Source organism: Saimiri boliviensis, chromosome 4 (assembly GCF_048565385.1).
Source record: "Saimiri boliviensis isolate mSaiBol1 chromosome 4, mSaiBol1.pri, whole genome shotgun sequence".
Lineage (NCBI taxonomy): Eukaryota > Metazoa > Chordata > Mammalia > Primates > Cebidae > Saimiri > Saimiri boliviensis.
This window is the reverse complement of record NC_133452.1, coordinates 10,031,785-10,053,480: the sequence shown is the minus strand read 5'-3', so window position 1 is coordinate 10,053,480 and position 21,696 is coordinate 10,031,785. Positions and strand designations below refer to the sequence as shown.

General features: G+C 42.3%; 1 protein-coding gene across 4 annotated transcripts in view; it reads left to right on the top strand.

Annotated features, from left to right (window-relative positions):
- Positions 1-21,696, top strand: part of SLC22A1 (solute carrier family 22 member 1) — a 35,923-nt gene extending 14,227 nt beyond the window's left edge. For 2 of the 4 annotated variants that reach the window (XM_003933778.4, XM_039467925.2), the window contains exons 7-11: positions 1,990-2,204; positions 5,839-5,947; positions 17,006-17,118; positions 18,172-18,271; positions 20,729-21,696. In XM_003933778.4, coding sequence (XP_003933827.3) covers positions 1,990-2,204; positions 5,839-5,947; positions 17,006-17,118; positions 18,172-18,271; positions 20,729-20,795 — 604 coding nt within the window. In that variant the 3' untranslated portion in view covers positions 20,796-21,696. Of the gene's footprint in view, positions 1-1,989; positions 2,205-5,838; positions 5,948-9,594; positions 12,869-17,005; positions 17,119-18,171; positions 18,272-20,728 lie in introns of those variants that run through there. The other 2 variants (XM_010344321.3, XM_010344322.3) reach the window with 2 other exon arrangements.

The following is a 21,696-nucleotide window of genomic DNA, read 5'->3' as shown; positions in this document are numbered from 1 at the left end:
AATTACTGCCTGCTCTGCTGCGCCGTCCAGCCCCAAGAGTCCCCGCAGGGAACTGTTCTCTTACCCCTACCTCCAATCCTCTGGCAAGTTCCATCAGCTGGCTTGGAACTGCCTCGGAAGCTGCTGCTTCCCATCGTGGGCACCCTGGGTTCCCTTGCTGGGGCTGTAGCCTTGTCCTTGGCACTAATTCGTTGTAGAAGCGTCAGCTGTTGCATGGACGTTTCTGCAGCACCTCTTACCTGCTTTGCTGCAGGCGCCTTCTGGGTGGCCGGCTGGCTTCCCCCGCGCGCCTTGGTGCTACACAAAGCAGGTGGCGGCATTCCTTCGAGCTCGGCGGGCCTCGTCTCTCCCTGTTTACCCTCCGCTGGCTTCCTAATCACTGAGAATGAAGTCAGATCCTTTTCTGTGGCCCCCAAGGCCTCACACCATTGGCCCCGGACACCCTCTCCCACTGTCCTACTGGAAGTCATGACTGAGACTTGGAAGGTCTGTTCACCATGTCCTGGCTGAGTGACCTTCCAAAGGGCCTGAATCTTTCTGTGACTCAGTTTCCTCCTCAGTAACGGGAGTAGCGATAGTTCCTATCTCACAGACGTAGTGGGAGGATTAGTGAGATTATGCGTGTAAATGACACAGAGGAGGGTACAGCAGCGATGCGGGGGATGTTCGGTGTCAACGTTCCTTTTTTCTGTTAATACGCACATGCAATTCATGGGCTCTGCCCACAGGTGGCAGCCCGGCACATTTGTTAACCGGCTTGTTGACAGGAAGGTCGAGGTTGTACGTCCCTTCCTGATCAGTAATATGACTGTTGTCTTTACCTGGCTAAATGGTACAGAGGCACTCAGGCTAATCTAAACGCACTGAGGTGCGGGCAAGGGCCTTCCTTCTTGTTCTCTTGACCGTTGTCTAATCAGGAATAATTTAGGACTAGAAACGAAAGCGTCCCAATGCTGCTTTAGGTGAAATTTTCTCAAACAAGGCGATACACTCCTTAGAAACATCCATTTCGTCTCGGTTTCGGAGCTGACAGGCGATTTGCATGCTGGGATGAGAGAGTAATTTCTTGTTCCCAAATCTCTTCTCACAATGTAAATACCACTGTAAAAGCTTTCCAGCTTCCAAATGATATTTTCCCCCCAAAGTGACACATGAGGTGCCCTACATTTGGCGCAGGTAAGAACGATTTAGCTAGGCCTCGGGTCTATGTGCCATATTCTGTAATGTTGGTATATTTTCTCAAATATGGAGCCGAGGGGGTGTGCAGTGGATGGAAGAGTGCAGGTGAATCAAGGGCGCCCACTAAGGACAGCTCCGCGAGGGGCAGGGAACGCCATGGTGCAGCTGGAAAAGCGGGCCCAGGCCTGTTTGTTGTGCCCTGGGTCCTCCACCTTGGAGAGAGGATGACGATGATGACAGTGACGGCTCGTCTTTACTGAGTGCGTGCTGTGTGCTGGGAACTTAAAATGGCATTTTTGTACACTAACTCAGCGAGTGCTCAAGGCAAACCATTGTGGTAGGTACTATTACGATCCCATTTACAGGTGAGGGAACCGAGGCCCAGAGAAGTTAGTTAACTTCTTCAAGGTGACACAGCTTATAAAGCAGTCCGACACCTGAACCTGCTCCCTCACTTCCTGCCCTCTCCTGCCCACCTCCTCGTAGGCCTGTTGGAGTGCCAGATGAGGTTACACACGTGCAGGGCTGGGTGCAGAACCAGACATCTAAGTGCAGTGAACAGTAGCCATCACCACGTGCGATCTCTAGGAGACTTGGGGACATGTCCTGCAAGTCATACTCTCACATCCGTCATGAAGAAAATGTATCATCAAGGGCCCTTGCAGACACGTTTTCTAATATTTACTCCCCTCTTCTCATATTGCCCTAGGACATTCTAAACCAAGTGACTCACACTCCTCTCCAGCTGGGAGGGGCTTCTTCATCAGTCTCTGACTCATGCCTTTGACTTGAAACGCCCTCTTGGCTCAGGTTCACCGGCTCTGTGCTCTATCAGGGCCTCATCCTGCACGTGGGTGCCACCAGCGAGAATCTCTACCTGGATTTCCTTTACTCCACTCTGGTCGAATTCCCAGGGGCCTTCATCACCCTCGTCACCATTGACCGCGTGGGCCGTATCTACCCCTTAGCCGTGTCAACTCTGTTGGCAGGGACAGCCTGCCTCGTCAAGATTTTTATCTCACCTGGTGAGTTGTCTGTTTTCACAATTTCCCAGGCAATGGAAGTGTGGGGAGAATATTGCAACTCTTTGATAAGCTTCCGGAACGAGAACAAAGATGAGGTGTTACCTTTGTCTATAATTTTTTTTTTTTTAAATTGAGGGGCCGGGCACAGTGGCTCACGCCTATAATCCCAGCACTATGAGAGGCCGAGGCAAGTGGATCACCTGAGGGCAGGAGTTCGAGACCAGCCTGGCAAACATGGTGAAAACCCGTCTCTACTAAAAATGCAAAAATTAGCCGGGCTTGGTGGCACGCGCTTGTAATCCCAGCTGCTCGGGAGACTGAGGCAGGAGAATGGCTTGAACCCAGGAGGGGGAGGTTGTGGTGAACCGAGATTGTGCCGTTGCACTCCAGCCTGGGTGACAGAGTGAGATTTTGTCTCCCAAAGAAACCAAAAACCAAAAACCAACAACAGCAAAATTAAATTGAGGTTTAATGTACATACACTCAATAAACTAAGTGTATGACTCTGTAAGTTTTAAAAAATGTATACACCTGGGCAGCAGGATCCAGATAAAGAGGGAGACCATTTTCAACTCCTGCAAAGCCTCCCTCATGATCCTTCATAACAACCCCTGCCGCCCCTGCCAAGGTCATCACTACTCTGCCCCTGGTCACCACAGATTGTGTCTGTTCATGAGCTTCATACAGATGGAACCATACCAAATACACTATTTTTGTTATTGTTATTGTGTTTTGAGACAGGATCTTGCTCTGTTATTCAGGCTGGAGTGCAGCGGTGCAATCACAGCTCATTGTAACCTTGAACTCTTGGGCTCAAGGGATCCTCCCATCTCAGCCTCCTCAGTAGTAGCCGGGTCTAGAGGTATAAGCCACTATGCCCATTTAATGTTTTTATTTTTTATAGGGATGGGGTCTTACTATGTTGCCCAAGCTGGTCTCAAACTCCTGGGCTCAAGCAGTCCTCCCACCTCAGCCTCCCAAAGTGCTGGGATTACAGGCATGAGGCATTCATCACTGCACCTGTGCGATCCACCCATGTTGTCACATGAGAGTGTAGTTGGCACTTGAAAAAATATGATTGTTTAGCATTCCATTGTGTGAATATGACACTCTGCATTCATTCTGCTGTTGATTGTCACTTGCATTGTTTCCAACATTTCCCACTCATTGGGACTAAAGTCATCCTTGCACATATCTTTGGGTGGGCACATGCTCTTATTTCCCTTGGGTACAGGTCTGTGAATGCACTTGCTGGGTCCCAGGGAGGCATATGCTTAGTTCTAGCAGACATTGCCAAACAGCTTTCCAAAGCAGTGAAACCATTTTATACTCCTCCCAGGAACACATGGGAGTTCCAATTATTCCAGATCCTCCCAACGCTTGATATGACTCGTCTGGTTAAGCGTGGCCATTTCGGTGGATGTATACTTTAGCCTGTAATTCTTACAATTAAAGATAAACCAAGCTACATTTAAACCTAAAGCAGATGAACTTCAGTCAGTTTTAATTTGAGTACATACATTGCCTTTCACATTCATTGCTTCTGGATACGTTATAAAATAAATACAAGGGCAGATTTGCTCTCTTCTCAGTTTTTATTGCTTGTGCTCTGCACTTGTTGGCTTAGTGACTCATTCTGGCAGGCTTTCGTGCAGGGTATTGTAGAGACTTCCCGTGAAGCCTGTATGCCCAAAAACCAGGCTGTGGAGATCAGGCTGGAAAGAAAAAGGGGTGGGAAAAGCAAGCGCTTTTCTTCTTCCTCTTTTTGTGGGGAAAGAACAGAGAATGCAGGAAAAGGAGCAGCATGGATCTGAAATAGATTTTACCCTCTTTCTTCCCCACCTCTTGGTTTCTGGAATCCTGGGTAAGACATGATGGATGGGCAAACTTTTAGAAATTAACATCATTGAGTGCCAAGAAGGAGGGTGACTGAGGGCTAAGTCCATCCGGTTGCCACCTGGACAGAGCCCAGGCGTCATCCCCTCCCTAGCCCTCTCCTCCCAGCTCCAGCCCTCCCCCATCCCTCGGTCTTAGTCCTTATCGCATTTTAGGACAGTCATTCATTTCTCCTGCAGGAAATATCTCCAGGCCGTCTATGTGGCTGGCAGATATCTAGGTCCTAGGATCTCAACCATGAGCAAAGCAGAGAGAGATCTTGCTCCATGGAGCTGACATTCCAGAGGGAAAAGAGAAGATGTCAGTGCTTTCTACAATGGGCAAGGGAGGTCTAAATGAAGTGGGAAGAGCCATTTAAAAATCTGGGGAGAGTGTTCTGACATGTGCGAGGCCCTTGGGGTGAGAAGACTGTGGCATTGGATCGACCGCTCAGGATCTGGGAACCAGGGTCAGGCAAGCATGTAGGGAGCAGTGGAGTGAGGTGTGGAGTGAGCTGGTAAATAGCCAGCTGCGGACTTTATCCCAAGAGTGGTAGGAAACCACTGGTGGCTTTGAGCAGGGGTGGATTTGACCTGATTTTAGTCTTAACTGGGTTGCTCTTGCTTCTGTAATGAGTGGCCCTGGAGAGTGGAGACATGGTCAGTTCTCTGAGGCCAGGGATGCAGTGTACCTCTAGCCAAGCATCATCAGGATAAAGACCTGTGAACCAGGACCTCCCTCGAGGCATCAGAGTGAACTCCTTACCTTTTATCTTTTAGAAGCTAGATGAGGTGTAGTCCTTAATGGAAGGCTCAGCTTGGCTTCTCCACCAGGGCTGAGAGATGCAGGAGGCAGAGACTGTGTTGCACTCATGAGATGGGTGAGGGGCACTCTCGTTTGGATCCTCCTATTGGCTGAGTGAAATGAAACAAGACTTCCATAAATAGCCAGTATCTATGGACAATAGTCAAGCTGACATCATGTCTGTGGTCCCAGAGGCCTTTATAGTGAGCTGTGTGTCACAAGGTCACTTGAATTTCAGTGCTGGGGGTAACCCATGCAGAGCAGATGATGGTGGTTATTAAGGAGCTGAGGTTCTTTCCAATGAAGCCAAATTCTTTGACCAATCTCAATAGGGAGAGGGCTTTCTGGGCCTTCGGGAGGTCAAGAGCCCCGTAGCAGCCTGCCAGAGTGAAACAAGGGCACACTTCCCCAATTCTCAGCCTCTGAGACTATTGTGAAAGACGTTTTGGTTAAAACTGTATTGGAAATGAATATTAGATTGAGGATCAGAAATCTGTTTTGTTAATTTGAGAACTACTGTTAGGGGGATTATGTTTATTGAGTTCTTTCTGTGTTTCAGCAACTGAACTAGCAGAGGATGCTCTCACATAATAAATGAAAAGCCAACTTCAAAATTCTGTGGTCACAGTGGACATTTGACACAATCAGCTCTAAGTCTCATGATGATAAGCTGGGTGTCATGATTCCCATTCTACAGCTCAGGAAACCAAGCTGAGATTCCAAAAGCTCCTTCTTTCCCCCACACAGTGGAGTCTTCTTGAATATGTCATCATCAAATCCCCAAATCTCTTGAGACTCAGTTTACTGATCTCAAAATGAAAAAGTTAGATAAGACAACCTTCCAGGCCGCACCAGCTCTAACAGTCCAAGCATGACCCACTGTGGCCTATCACCAGTAACTCAGAGAACAAAACCCCCATCCACCATCCACACCCTCTTTGTGCTTCCCTTCCAGATCTGCACTGGTTAAACATCACGATCATGTGTGTTGGCCGAATGGGAATCACCATTGCAATCCAAATGATCTGCCTGGTGAATGCTGAGCTGTACCCCACATTCATCAGGTGAGTGCAAAAACAGGGGTAGCCAGTGAAGCGGCTGTGAACCCACCAGCTCAGTGGGGACCAACATTTCCAAGATGCTTCCTGAAGATGCCCCCAAGCATTGCTCAGTTTGGACATTGAGTGGCATGGTTAATAAATCCCATTCAGAGAGATGGGGTTAAGCAGCAAGAGAGGGTCAATCCATTATTATAGCCGAGAATGTGAAGTGGGACCTTGTGAGCTGACGGATGGGGTCAAGGTTATTCTGTACATACAGCAAGTACAAGAACAAAAGGCGGCTAGTGTAGAGAAGTGAGCACTGGATAGGGAGTGGGGAAACCTGTGTTGTAGCCCTGTCCTTGGCACTAATTCATTGTATAAATGTCAGCCATTCCGTTGACACTTCTGGGCATCATCTTCTTAACCAGCTGACATTTGTATGGGGACACACGAGTATTTCCATACATGAGATTCCATTCAGCACTTACGTTTGTTCTTGGGTATGGTTATCCCCATTTTATGTATGCAGAAGCTGTGACTTAGAAAAGGAAAGAGACCTTCCAGGGCTCAGACAGCTAGAAAGAAGCAGGGCTAGGGTAAGGACCACATCTTCCTGACCTGGAACCCTGTGGTTTTCCCATTAGGACACATCGCTGTTCTGTAAACTGAGGAACTTTCCAAAATTGTGGTAGAATATACATAATATGAAATTTACCATCTTAACTACTTTTAAGGGTACAGTTCAGTAGTGTTAACTACCCGCACACAACCAAGCTCCAGAACTCTTCGTCTTGCAAAACAGAAACTCTGTACTCATTAAACAGAAACTCCCCATGCTCTTCACCTTCCAGCTCCTGACAAGCATCAGTCTACTTTCTGTTTCTATGAGTTTGGTTACTTTAAGTACCTCATATAAGTGGAATCATGTCTTTGTATGACTCGCTTGGATCACTTAGTGTAATGGTCTCAAGGTTCATGTATGTTGTAGCATGTGTCAAGATTTTCTTCTTTTTAAAGGCTGAGTAATATTCCATTATATATATATACCACATTTTGTTTATCCATTCATCTGTCAATGGACCCTTGAGATGCTCTACTTCTTGGCTATTGTGAATAATACTGTTATGAACATGGATGTACTAATATCTCTTCAAGACTTCTTTCAGTTCTTTGGGGTGAAATTTCCATAAGTGGAATTACTGGATCATAATGTAATTCTAATTTTAGTTTTTAAAGGAACTGACATACTTTTTTTCCATAATGGCTGCGTCATCTTACATTCCCACTAATAGTTCACAAGGGTTCCAGTTCCTCCACATCCTCGTCAACACTTGTTATTTTCTGTTTGTCTTTTTGATAGTAGCCACCCTAATGGGTTTGAAGTGTTATCTCATTGTGGTTTTGATTTCTCTGAGGATTAATCATGTTGATCATCTTTTCATGTGCTTGTTGGCTATCTGTATATTTTCTTTGGCAAAATGTCTACTCAAGTTCTTTCCCCATTTTTGAACTGGTTTTATTGTTGTTGAGTTGTAGGCACGCTTTACATATTCTGAGATTAACTCTATCAGACACATGATCTGCAAATATTTTATCCCATTCCATAGATTATCTTTTCATTCTGTTGCTTGTGACCTTTGATGCACAGAAGTTTTTTATTTTGATGTAGTCTAATTTATCTTTTACTTTACTTTTGTTGCCTTTTCTTTTGGTGCTGAAGAACTTATTTTTTAAAAAATCAAGTTTATTGGTATGTAATTGACATAGAGTAAAATTCACCATTTCTAACATGCAGTTTGATTAGTTTGACCACACACACACACACATATGCACACAGTTCCCTGTGTATACAGTTATTTAGCCACGGCCACAATTAAAATAGAGACTATTTCTGTCACCCCCAAAAGGTTCTTCATATCTCTTTGCAGTCAGTGCCCTTTTCTTCTCTCCTCCAGACCCTACAGGTTTAGCTTTTCCACAGTGAGCTGTAAATGAGTAACAGGGCATGAAATAATAGGGTGCTTGGCTTTCTCACTTAGCATGATGACACTCACCCAGTTGTTGCATGTGTCAGTGTTTTGCTTGTTGCTGCTGTGTAGTACTCCAGCATGTGAATGTCAGGGTGCCACGATTCACACACTGTTCAGCTGTTCACCACTTGAGGGACATTTGGACTGCTTCAGAGCGATTCTGATGCAGATGCTGTAGACATTTGGGTATAGGTCTTTGAGTGGATGCATGTTTTCGTTATTGTTGGGTAAAAACTCAGGAATTGGATTGTTAGGTTATATGGTAAGTGTGTGTTTAACTCTATGAGAAGCTGTCAGACCGCCCTCTGAAGTGGCCGTGCCATCCTGTGTTCCCACCAGCCGTGTTTGAGGAATCCCGTAGATCCTCATTCTCATCAGTGTTTGGCGTTGTCAGCCTTTTTTTCCTTTTTCTTTTTTCTTTTTTTGGTCTGAGTTGGAGTTTCACTCTTGTTGCTCAGGCAAGAGGGCAGTGGTGTGATCTCGGCTCACCACAACCGCTGCCTCCCAGGTTCAGGTGATTCTGACTCAGCCTCCTGAGCAACTGCAACTACAGGCATGCGCCACTGTGCCTGGCTAATTTTTTGTATTTTTAGTAGAGATGGGGTTTCACCCTGTTGGCCAGGCTGGTCTCAAACTCCTGACCTCAGATGATCCACCTACCTTAGCCTCCCAAAGTGCTGGGATTACAGGCATGAGCCACCGCACCCAGCCTGGTGCTGTCAGCTTTCTAAAAGTCATTTTGAGGGAGGTAATGGTATTATTGTAACTTTACTTTTTCTAATTGCTAGTACTGTTGAGTATCTTTGCCAGTACTTATTGGCTTCTGTATCTTGGAAGACTTAGTATTAAATGGAGATTATTTTAATTATAAAAGAAACCACTTTATTTAAAGTTTTTAAAAATTGTAATTTGTTAGACATTCTGTATGTTACCTTAAACTCTTTTTCCTCTGTATAAATTGTTTCTTCTCCTTATGTCATCTATGTCATCATACCAACAGTTTCTAAAGAATACCCCAGCTCCGCAGTCTCATCTTAATACTTGCACAGTGCTCTGAGCCCTTCAGTAAAGCCGGAAGACACCAGGATGGTCCTGATTCACTCTTTCCTGACTAATCCTTTATTAAGAGGCCATGTCTGAGACTCTCCCTTGTAAAAAGCTACTTGGACTGAGTACGGGAGATGAAGGCAAATTAGAGAGAAAGCCTTCTATATTTGGCAGTTCTGAGCTCGGAGTCTAAAATAGCCAGGCCAAACAATTCCATTGTCATGGCCACCGGGCACAGGGGACTGACTCAAAATGTAAACCATGCAAGGTATTGAGTGCGTAGTTCTCTAGGGAAAAAGGCCAAGTAACCCATCCCCGAGGAGCCCTTGACTGCTTGTGGAAAGCCTGTGTGAAAAGCATTCTCACTCACTAGGGAAGGGAGGCTAGACGTTCAGAAAAAAGCTCTCAACTTGTTACGTACACACACTTGCACACACAGGTAAGGCAGTCATTCAAGGGCCAGTATTTCTAATCGATTGAATCAAGTTTAAATTGCAGAAAAGGGATAATTTCTGTGACTTTATTACTTTATAAGCAGTCCAAGTTTAGACAGTCTGTATGTAAACCATTTTGACCCTGCCTCTGTTCCAGGCGGCTTCAGAGTTGGACTGCTCTGCTTCCCCTAACTTTGTGCAGCGCGTGTTGTAAGAAGATTCGTTTGTCATTAATACCCACTTCCTCACTTTGAAAATGATCTTTCCGTTTTTATCTACTCACTGTCTTATGAGGTCCTTGAAAACACAAACCACGTCATACTTCTCTGTACCTCACAAAACCCTTCCATAGCCCCACTCACTACGTGCTGTAGAATGACTCAATGAATGAAATACCACAAACATCTAATTTTAAATAAAGGACCCAGTTCCCTACTTCTTCTAGCTTCTCTATACTTGCTTGCCATTTTTTCCTTTTTAACAGTAATCTTTTTTTATTGATAGTAAAAAATAATGGTTTCTTTTCTTGCACCTCTTGGAAATCACACAAAAGCTATCAGAAAAGTGAGGGAAAATGCAAATGCATTTGAAACTAAGATAACATGAAAAGACAATCTACAAGAGGAAGGGCTGCCCAGTGCGTGAGTTCCAAGGGGGTCTGAGAAGACTCCAGGAAAGGACACCGGTGACAGCAAATCATAGACGCGGCCACCAGCTTTCCAAAGTAGACAGTGTGCCTTGAAGGGTGTGAGCCATGATCTCTTGTCTGGAAGGACAGGATGATGGGTGCATGGGCTGGAGGTGAAAGCTCCCTGCCCTGGACATTGTGTGGCTGAAGATGGAGCAGGGAGGGAGAGGCTGTAAAAGAAGACGTGCAGGAACTTTCAGATAGCAGTTACTGAGAGGCGGGTGGAGGAGACTAGTTCCACACCATCAGCCCCTGTAGATCTGGAATGAGTGAGCTAAAAGCACCTAATCACAAACAACTCTGGTTAAAAAAAAAAAAGAAAAAAGAAAAAAGGATTTCTACTAGCCCAGAATAGGGCCTGGCTGCTTCCCCACAAATCCTTCTAGCAATGGCTGAAAGAGGAAGAAATTACAGTATGAAAAGACGAATAATAAACCAAAAAGTAACTCACTCAGGAGCTACACAATGAGAAAAAGGGGGAACTGAGAAGGAAAAGCAAAAGTCAAATGAAAAATACTTACCAGAAAAACACCGTCACGAGCTAGGTCAGAGCTCTAACCAAATACACTACTCAATGCAAAATATTGGTCAATCAGTCATCTCTATAAAAATAAAGTGTTTAAAGCAGAGATACAGTTCTTCAGAGACTATATGGCAAGACGATAGAAGACACTGAAGCTGTCTTAAGAAATAAAAAAAAAAGAGAAGTGGAGATATTTTTGCGTTTGAGAAATGAAAACCAGTTTACACACAATGCAAAGAAGAATAATTACAGTGAGGGAAAGGTAAGACAGGACAAGGAATTGCAAAGTAGAACAGAGATAAGACATAAGCAGAGTTGAAGCTGGGCACAGTGGCTCACACCTGTAATCCCAGCACTTTGGGAGGCTGAGACGGATGGATCATCTGAAGCCAGAAGTTTGAGATCAGCCTGGCCAACATGGCGAAACCCCGTTTCTACTAAAAATACAAAAATTAGCTGGGTGTGGTAGCGTGTGCCTCTAGTCCTAGCTACTCAGGAGGCTGAGGTAGGAGGATCACTTGAACCCAGGAGGCAGATGTTGCAATGAGCCAAGATAGGGACACTGTACTCCAGCCCGGGCCACAGAGGGATATTCTGTCTTAAAAAAAAAATAGAGTTTAAAAGGTTCTATGTATGCATATATGTATGCATGTATATAGTCTGTAGCCCTTTCAGTAAAAAAAAAAAAAAAAAAAAAGATATATATACACCCCCCACTCACACACACACAATAAATATACTTCAGGAATACATCTGAAAATAAAAGAATGCTTTAAATTAAAGAGGCACATATAACAGGGAAATATATTAGGACATATTTTTATTTGGTTACTATACTTTAAAGATAGAGAAAGAGTCATCAAGTAGCCAGGCTGCAAGCGTGTCGCCTATATAAGGAGAACAAATTGGTATCATTTGATGAAGACAGTCAATGCCTGCAACGATCGCAAGAAAATAAAGTGCGATTTTACCAATGATGATTATTAATATTTTTTGAGATGGAGTCTCTGTCACTCAGGCTGGAGTGCAGTGGCATGATCTTGACTCACTACAACCTCTGTCTCCCTGGTTCAAGCCATTCTCCTGCCTCAGCCTTCCCAGTAGCTGGGATTACAGGTGCCCACCACTACGCCTGGCTAATTTTTGTATTTTTAGGAGAGACGGGGCTGATCAAGCTGGTCTTGAATTCCTAACCTTAAATGATCTGCCTGCCTCCACCTCCCAAAGTGGTGGGACAACAGGTGTGAGCTACCCTGCCTGAATCCAATGAATTTTATTTAACCAAGCTCTCATTTCTATATAACAGCAATAGCCAATCATTTAAAATTAACTCAAAGAATATGGTTCCTATGATCCTTTCCCAAAAAAAGCTGTTAGAAAAAAAATTCAGTAAGTATAGTGGCAAATGGAGTAATGTGTCGGAATAATTGGTAGTGATCATTGAATTTGATATTAAAATGACTGTATTTTTGGCTATGCAACAGAATATAATATCACAAATATGACAATAAAGAAATGTTATAACAAAGATTGAAAAGGAAAAGGAAAGAGAATGTTGGAGATGGTGTAATACACTGATTTCTTCAATACACTTTTTTGGGGGGGGAAGTGTATTATTAAAAACTGACAAATTTAATTTGTTCAGCAGCAATATATTTTCAAAAACTGATAAATAATATCTTAGGTATATTTTAAGATATAAAGGACAACACTAAAAGTAATGATATAATCAATGAAATCAGGTCATGGAGGGGTGGTTTGAGGAGGAAGTAGAACTATACTAATTTTGTGATTGTTCATAATGGAAAGTTAATCAATACTGTCTAAAGGAATAGGGTATTAATTATATTATATAAGGTTATATAGGTAATCATTTGAATAAAATACAGCCCTTCCAAATTATCGGAAAAAATACACATAACCAACACATACTGAAAATGAAAGACACCAGAAGCAATAAAAAGATATGGTGTGAATAGAAGGTAGAATATGAATAGATGATAGCATTGATATGATAAAATTGACATGATAGAATTGAGACCAAACATTTCTTTCTTTTTTTTTTTTTTTGAGGCGGAGTTTCACTCTTGTTACCTAGGCTGGAGTGCAATGGTGCGATCTCGGCTCACCCCAACCTCCGCCTCCTGGGTTCAGGCAATTCTCCTGCCTCAGCCTCCTGAGTAGCTGGGATTACAGGCACGCGCCACCATGCCCAGCTAATTTTTTGTATTTTTAGTAGAGACGGGGTTTCACCATGTTGACCAGGATGGTCTCGATCTCTTGACCTCGTGATCCACCCGCCTCAGCCTCCCAAAGTGCTGGGATTACAGGCTTGAGCCACCGCGCCCGGCTGAGACCAAACATTTCTGACATTTAAATAAATGAAAAGAGGCTTAAATCCTTTATTGGGAAAAAAAAAAGATGACTGCCTGACTTTATTACAAAGCAGAATCCAACAATATGCTCCATATATGAAGTATAACTGTTCCTCAGGAAAGCTAAGAAGGAAAGAATGCACAAAAGCATACTAGGGAAATATATAGCAAGAACCATAATCTAATCAAAGTTGAATTTATAGGAAAAGGTACTAAATAAGATTAGGAGGGCCCTAAATAATGATAAAAGAAGGAATCCACAATGATTTTGAAAGGGGATTTTATAAAACATTTAATAAATAAAAATTCCAGTAACATTTAAGTTCCTCTAAACCATAGAAAAAGGAGATTTTCCAAGTTTAAAAAATAAAATTAGCATAATATTGGTATCAGAGAACAACAAAGATAAAGGAAACTACAGACAAATATTTATGAATGTTGCTTCAGAAATTCTAAACAATATATTATCAAACAGTGGAGAACATTAAAATAATTACTATACTATGTCTAAGATGAGTTACTCCAGGAGTGCAAAGATGGCTCAGTATTAGAAAATTTCACAGTATAAATCATGTTTATAAGTAAAAAGAGAAAAATTATATTATTATCTCCATAGATACTGAAAGGCATTCAATAAAATTTCCACCTCTACATTTGTTTTAAAATTTTCTAAGAGATGATATAACTAAATACATCGTCAGGATATAGGTCATGAAGGGAGGGATTGGGAAGGAAATAAAAATATATGAATTTTGTAATTAGTCATTATAGAGAGTAAGAAATTATGCAAATAATTTTAATAGAAGAAGCTTAAAAGTAATATCCTAAAGGATAGAACTTTTCCTGATTTATTATTCCTAATTTAATCATGTTTTCCAAACAAAGCTCAACATTGTTTATAGGAATACAAAATTGGGCACGGAACAAAGTGAAATTTACAATTTTTAACATCCAATCAAAAGTTACCAAACATACAAACAAGTAGAAAAAGAGAACCTATTTTGAGGAGAAAAATAAATAAATTCAAACTGACCTAGAAATGGCATAGTTGATAGAATTAGTAGACAAGAACATTAGAACAGTTGTGACACCTATATTCTGTATGTTTAAGACCTAGAGAAAAGATTGAGCATGTTAGGTGGAGATAAGGGAAAAAAAATTTTAAGTCTCAAATTAAACTTCTAGAGGTAAAAACACAATATCTGAGATGAAAAATACACCACATGAGTTAACAGCAGATTAAACATTTACGGAAGAAAAGATTAGTGAACTTGAAGATAGCAATAGAAATTATCAAAAAGGAAAGATAGAATCAGTGAGCTGTGAGGCAATTCAGTGCATGTAATTGGAATCTGTAGAAGTGAGTAGAAGGGGTTAATAGAGAGAGAGAAATAATGTTTAAAACTTCTTCAAATTTGATAAAAGCTTCAAATACATAGATAAAAGAATCTCAATAAATACTAACCCCAAAAAACATCAAGAAAGGCACATTGTAAAAATCTTAAAAAGGCCAGCCTGGGCAATATGGTGAAACCTTGTTTCTACAAAGTATACAAAAATTTTCTGGGTATGGTGGTGTGTGTATGTAGTCCCAGTTACTCTGGAGGCTGAGATAGGAGGCTTGCTTGAGCTGGGGAGGTGGATGAGCCAAGATCACACCACTGCACAACAGAACAAGAACCTGTCTAAAAAAAAAAAATCTTAAAAAGAAATCAGAGAAAAAAGATATCACAAACAAGAACAGAGATAAGAATAACAGCAAATTTCTCATTGGAAATGATACAAACAAGAAGATGGCTGAGTAACATGTTTAAAGTGCTGAAACAACAAAAAATAAGAAATTGCCAATCTAAAATTATTGACCCAGCAAAAATACTTCCAAAAACGAATGGAAAATAAAGACTTTTTCAAACACACAAAGTCTGAAAGAATTAATCACCAGCAGACCTACACTACAGGAAATATTAGCCTTGAACATCTTTCAGAGAAAAGGAAAAGAGTGTCAGATGGGAACTACATCTACACAAAAAAGTGAAGAGCACTGAAAATGACAGCTACAGGGGTAAATGGAAATATTTATTTTTTTCTGGTTATTTACTTGAAAAGACAATGAACCGTTTAAAGCAGGGATTGGCAAACTTTTCCTGTACAGAGCTGGATAGCCAATGTTTTAGGCGTTGTGGATCACATGTGGTCTCTGTTGCATATTTTTCTTTCTTTAAAAAGAAACCTTTTAATCATGCAAAAATACTTTTTTACTCCAAAGCTAAAAATGCTGTCCTTATAGGCCTGTGGGCTATAGTTTTCCAATGAAAGCAATAATCACAATGTGTTGTGCAAAGGCTGGCGGGAAGAAATGCAAGTGTGCTCTTGTAAGGTTCCCATGTAATCTATGAATGTTACAATATTACTTGAAGGTACGGTGATCAAAGAGTTAGGTTTACTGTAAACCTAAATCAAAAATTAAAAAAATAATTATAGCTATTAAGGCAACACAGAAGATAAAGTGAAATCATTTAAAATAATTTATGTGAAGGCAGAAAAAGAAAGTAAGGGTTACAAAGGACAAACAGAACAAAAAGGAAACAAATAGCAAAATGGTAGATTTAAACTCAATCGTATCAGTAATCACAAGAAATATAAATGATCTAGGCACTCCAGTTAAAAGGCAGAGATTGTCAGATTGGACAAAAAGTGAAACCCAACATGCTGCCTTTAAGAAACTCACTTTAAATAACTAAGCGAGAAAGATAGTTTAAAAGTGAAAAGATGGAGAAGAATACTTTATGCTAATACTAATCAAAAGAAAACTGGAGAGGCTATAGTAATATCAGACGGTATAGGTTTCAGAGCAAAGAACACTGCCAGAGATGAAGAGGGTCATTTCAAGTAGACAGTTTCTCTACATGTTTCCCCACTAGCTTTCTTTGTCCTTGATTCCTCAATACCTTCTGTCCACCCTTCCCTATCTTTCCATGCATGGGGGTAGGGGGTTCCCTAGTGGAGACTCTTTTCCTCCCATATTTTAACATCTGCTCTGAGCATCCCCAGCAACTCATCAGGCGGAAAAAGCAACTAGTCACAGTTTAAATCTCATTTCCCAAGAAAATGCTCGTCTTAGCACAGACCAAAGCTTGCAGCCACAGGAAAGGAGCTCTAAGAATTTCAGTGATTAGTTTTATCTTTCTCAACAACTACACATTCAGCACCAGAGTATCCTCGTCAAAACTGCAGATGCCCCATGGTACTAGTGCTAGAAGCTAGAATCCATGTTTTTCTTGGGAAGATCTATTTAAGGCCTGTTACCCTGTGCAACAAATCTCTGGGTCACATGCATAAGGAACCACATTCATTGACCCTTAACCAACAAATGCCAGTGGTGGATCCCTCATTCTGATTAGGCCTCCTTTCTTCCCCATGTGTCTCCTCTAAGGGTCACTTGCTGGTTATTGAGGTGATGGCTTGGTTGGTTAGTCCCTGGTGTAGATCAGCCCTACTCCCAGGGTCTTAGGGCTTGGATGGGCCCAAATCCCGCTAGACTCAGTCACTCCCAGACACTGTGCTTTCCTCACAGGTGATGACAGATCATGGAGCTAGGAAAGGAGTGAGGTGAAACTGAAATTTAGAGCAGGGAACACGTGTTCTTTTTATCTTTGTAAGGCTTGTAGCAAGTCTTCAGGAAATACACACCTAAGAGCTAAATATCTGAATGGATAGTTAAAAAGAGGTAGGCTCTCTTCCATCGCATGGGCAATGGATGGCTCATACCCACTTTCACTTTAGCCTGTTACCGCCTCTCAGTACCCTCTGGGCTGGTCCTCCTGGCTCCTTTTGACCCCTGCAGTTTGCTTCTGAGGTGTTAAGCACTGGACACCCACAGCAAGCTGCAGGTACTGGTATTGTGTTTGTTTTAGCATTAGGTTAACATTTGGAAAAGTGAATCACATAATTATCATACTTTTTGTCCTCTGTATTTTATCAGGAACCTTGCAGTGATGGTGTGTTCCTCTGTGTGTGACATAGGTGGGATACTCGTCCCCTTCATAGTCTTCAGACTGACAGCAGTTTGGCAAGCCTTGCCCCTCGTTTTATTTGGTAAGACTTTGTGAAGTATATATTATTCCTTCTTCTCCAGCTTGGCAGTTGGCTCAGCATGGGTGTGACTGAGTGTGAGTACTTGGTCATGTCTGTTGAGTGAAGGGAATGATAGCTCTCAATGAGTTTACCGAAGGCTAGGATGGTGCATGCTCTTGGGGTGTCTCCTGGCTTATTCTGTCTTGCTTCATGAGAAAGATAAGAAGCCGTTCCTAGAAGGTGGGTCAGAGATTTCTATCCTCTGGCTCTGGACCCCAATCATTCATACTATAGGACAGAATCTGAGAGACCTTTTGACATAGTCTCCTGATAAATCTGATCACCAATTCTTACACATTTAATTTATAATTGCTAGAGTCTTGGAGGTGCTGAATTGTCACCTCTCTCTTATATCTAGAGCTTAACAACCGAGAACACTCCCAAGGAGTTGAGTGGGAATCAAAGTTCTGTATCCGCTTTCTTCCTGATACAGTTGGATGTTAGAAGGGAGAGGGGACTCCTACTTCTCTCTCCAAACCTAGGCCAGGAAACTTCCAAGACCCTGCTTACCCACTTCATAGAAGGCAAAAATGGTTGGTTGGTTGCAGAAACTTGCCGTGCCTGGGCACAGGTGAATACAAAAAGAGGGGTGGAGGAAGAGATAGGGAAAGGGAAACAGGAAGAAGGAGGGAGAAAGGGAAGTAGAAGGTGAGGGAAAAAAAGAGGGAGAAAGTGGTGGGAAGGGTCTACCCTGCCCACATGTCCAGTACAGACTGTGCTCCATAGCTAATTATGTGTATATATGTACCGTGATCAACAAATCCCCTAATACCTAAACATCAGTTACTGTGAAAGTTTATACTTAGCAAAATGAAGGCGATGTTGCCTTTACTTTGACATTTCGCCAGCTATCCTATTGTTTTAATTTTCTTTTATAAATGTTCCTCACTTAAAAAAAAATAATATCTCTCCCGTCTGTGTTGTCTCTTCCTCTCTCTGGCTAGCTGTGATGATTTCTGTAAATGGCATTGGCTGTGCTCTAATGGCTGTATTTGCAATCTGTTTCCTTTGAAGCGGTGCTGGGCCTGCTTGCTGCAGGGATGACGCTACTTCTTCCGGAGACCAAGGGGGTCGCTTTGCCAGAGACCATGAAGGACGCCGAAAACCTTGGGAGGTGAAACCCGTGGTGCCCAGGACTCTGAGGCCCATGAGTCTGACACGCCCTCCAAAAGGGGCTAATTTCACTCCACATTCTCCATTTCCTCTATCTTAAAGGTTTAGGAGAGCTTTACAGATATTTGTGTGTCTTTTTATTATTCCCAGAACTGCTATGAGGGGGAAAAAAAACCACGACAGTCACTGACTTTATGTAAGGAAATAATGAAGAGCATGTGTTGACAGTTACCTGTTCTCAACTGCACGGCAGCGAATGATTTGTTTGTGATGTTGGCTGTGGTGCACCAAGAGTCCCTAGCTCACCCGGGAGTTAATGACTCTGAGTGGGGAACATTTTAAAATCAGTCTCTGTCCTCTGAGCAGTTGTCTCAGATTCTTTAGTGACTTTCTTCACAAAATTCTTGTGAAGAGACAGAGAGCAAGATTTGCTGGAGTTTCATATTCTAGTCTTAGAGCAATGAAAAAGGAAAGGAAGGAACGGCGTTTGAGGAGGTGGTCTCTCTCCGGATCCTTTACGGGCTCAGTTCTCCGGATTCCACGGCAAGGATGCCCGTGTCCTTGTGAATGGAGAGGAAAGTCTATGCCATCCTAAGGATCTAGATCTGAACCTAGGTCACCTGACTCAGCATCCTTATCACTTCAGGAATGTCATTGAACCCTACAGTTCATTTAATTTCCATGCCTGCAAAATAGTCACAATAACACTTAGTTTACAGAGTTTCTATGAAGATCCAATAAGATTAAGTAGGTAACAGTGACTAATCCGTTGCCTGGCAGGTAGTAGGTGTTCCGCAGAGCTCAGATTTTCTACATTCTTCTTGCAAACTGTACTGTTGACCCAGTGATCCTCAAAACTGAGCCTGCAGAAGCAGCACAGGTGGAACTTACCAAAATGCTGAATTCCTTGGCCTTCTTGGTTTTTGACTTAGAATGTGAGCCATGCAACTCAGGAATCTGTTTTAATAATCCTTGCCAACAGTGCCCATGCAGATAGGCACTCTGTACACCTTACTTGGAGAAATTCTAGATTTCTTCATAGTGATAAGGGTGAAACACTCATTTTAACAGTAAACGCATTTTCTAGTTGCTGATGATTTCCTTCTTTTTGATCCCAAATGTTGTGTTATCTGATTTAAAGATGTTTCATTCTTGTTTGCTTACAGGTACTTGGTCGTTTTTTTTGTTTTTTTTTTTTTTTTTTTTTTTTTTTTTTTTTTTGAGACGGAGTTTCACTCTTGTTGCCTAGGCTGGAGTGCAATGGTGCGATCTCAGCTCAACACAACCTCCGCCTCCTGGGCTCAAGTGATTCTCCTGCCTCAGCCTCCTGAGTAGCTGGGATTACAGGCATGTGCCATCACGTCATGGGGTTTCTCCATGTTGGTCAGGCTGGTCTTGAACTCCTGACTTCAGGTGATCTGCCTGCCTCAGCCCCCCAAAGTGCTGGGATTACAGGTGTGAGACACCGTGCCCAGCCTGGTCAGCTTTTAAGATGTTTTGTTTAATCCCTTCACTACCTCATCCTAACCATTGCCACCCTGCCAGGGGAGGCAGGTGCTGTTGCCCAGAACCCTGCATCCCCTGTGCATCCTGGGTTCTTGGCAATACTCTTCACACTTCCTAATATTTGTTTATTTCGTTGTCTGTCTTCTCTACTATATCATACCAATTCCGTATATAGGAGCCATAGCCTATGGCCAGAGTGATCATGTTGATTACTCCTTCTTCCCCACTTGCAAGGGGAGAATATCAGGAATGGAAGTGACTGTAACTCTAGCTCAGCTTCATGGGGTGCTTACTGTGTGTGTGTCCGCCTCCCTGAAAGTTCTATGTGCATTTTCACCGAATCCTCCCAAAACATTAGGAGGCAGCTTCCATGGTTATCAGATGAAGGAGATAATGACCTGTGTCCCAAAAGTCACCAGCTTCCAAATGGGATACTGCCTCCAGTTAAGTGACTGGGTTAGGCAACAACGTGATCAACCTTCTACTTCAGGGGCTGGCTGACTCTTTCTGGAAAGGGCCATATTGTAAATATTTCAGGCTTTAGGGTCCTGTGGTCTCTCTTGCCACCACTCAGCTCTGCCCCTGCATTGGAGAAGCAGCTATAGACAATGCTTGAAGGAATGGTTGTGTCCGGATTCCAGTAAAATGCTATTTATGGATGTTGAAATTTGAATTTTAAGTGCCATGAAATGTTTTCATATTTTCCAACTATTTAAAACATAAAAAAACCATTTGTAGCTCACAGGTAGTACAAAAACAGACAACAAGCCTGGTTGGGGCCACGGGCTGTAGTCTGCTAAGCCCTTTTCTTCTTTGCTGTTTGCTAAACTTAATTTTCATTTGTCTTGACACTTACTCATTTTTGTGTACAACTTTGCTACAGTTTCATCATGAACATACTAATGGCATATTTATTTATTTTAACTTCAACTTTTATTTTTCATTGTTACAGAAAAACAAAGCCCAAAGAAAATACGATTTACCTTGAGGTCCAAACATCAGAACCCTCGGGCACCTGAGAGAGATGCTTTGTGGCAGATGGAGCGTCGGAGGGATGAAGATGGAGTTATCCTCTGCGGAAATTCCTGGATGCCTTCACTTCTCTATATTCTTTCACATACTTGCCTACCTCCAAATTAATATCAGTCCTAAAGAATGGTTTGTGTGGGCTTTATCTTATTTTGCTTTCTTTCTTTTAAGTTATCCAAAGCCCTGGCTATCTTCACCTGTGCATTCATTCTAGGGAAAGCTGTTGGTGCTATTGGTATCAAATACTTAATTATCTAAAGGCTTTTGAAGATCAGTAGAATTTAAATACTGCTATAAAAGAGGCCTGTGTAACTGGATTTCTAGAAGTATTCTGGAAAGAATTTTTTAGAAAGATAATTTGTTTGATTCACTCTCTGAAAGAAAATGTCTTTGAATTTGTAGGTATCTATGTTGGTGAAAGTCTTTCAACATGTAGATTGCTTGGAGAGTACCATCAACCTTCCATATCTGTGAGTTCTGTATCTGTGGATTCAACCCACTGCAGATTGAATATATTTGGGTAGCTGGGGTTGGTGGCTCATGCCTGTGATCCCAACACTTTGGGAGGCTGAGGCAGAAGGATCACTTGAGCCTAGGAGTTTGCGACCAGCCTGGGCAACAGTGAGAATCTGTGTCTACAAAAAATAGAAAATATTTAGCTGGCCATGGTAGCACACACCTGTAGTCCCAGCTATTAGGGAGGTAAAGGTGGGAGGCTCACTTGAGCCCAGGAATTCAAGTCTACAGTGAGCCATGATTCTGCCGTTGCATTCCAGCCTGGACTGTTGCATTTTTTGAGAAAAGGTGAATGAGACCATTTCTCAAAAAAAAAAAAAAAAAAAAAAAAAAAAAAAAAAAAAAAAAAAAGAAAGAAAGAAAAAGAAAAGAAAA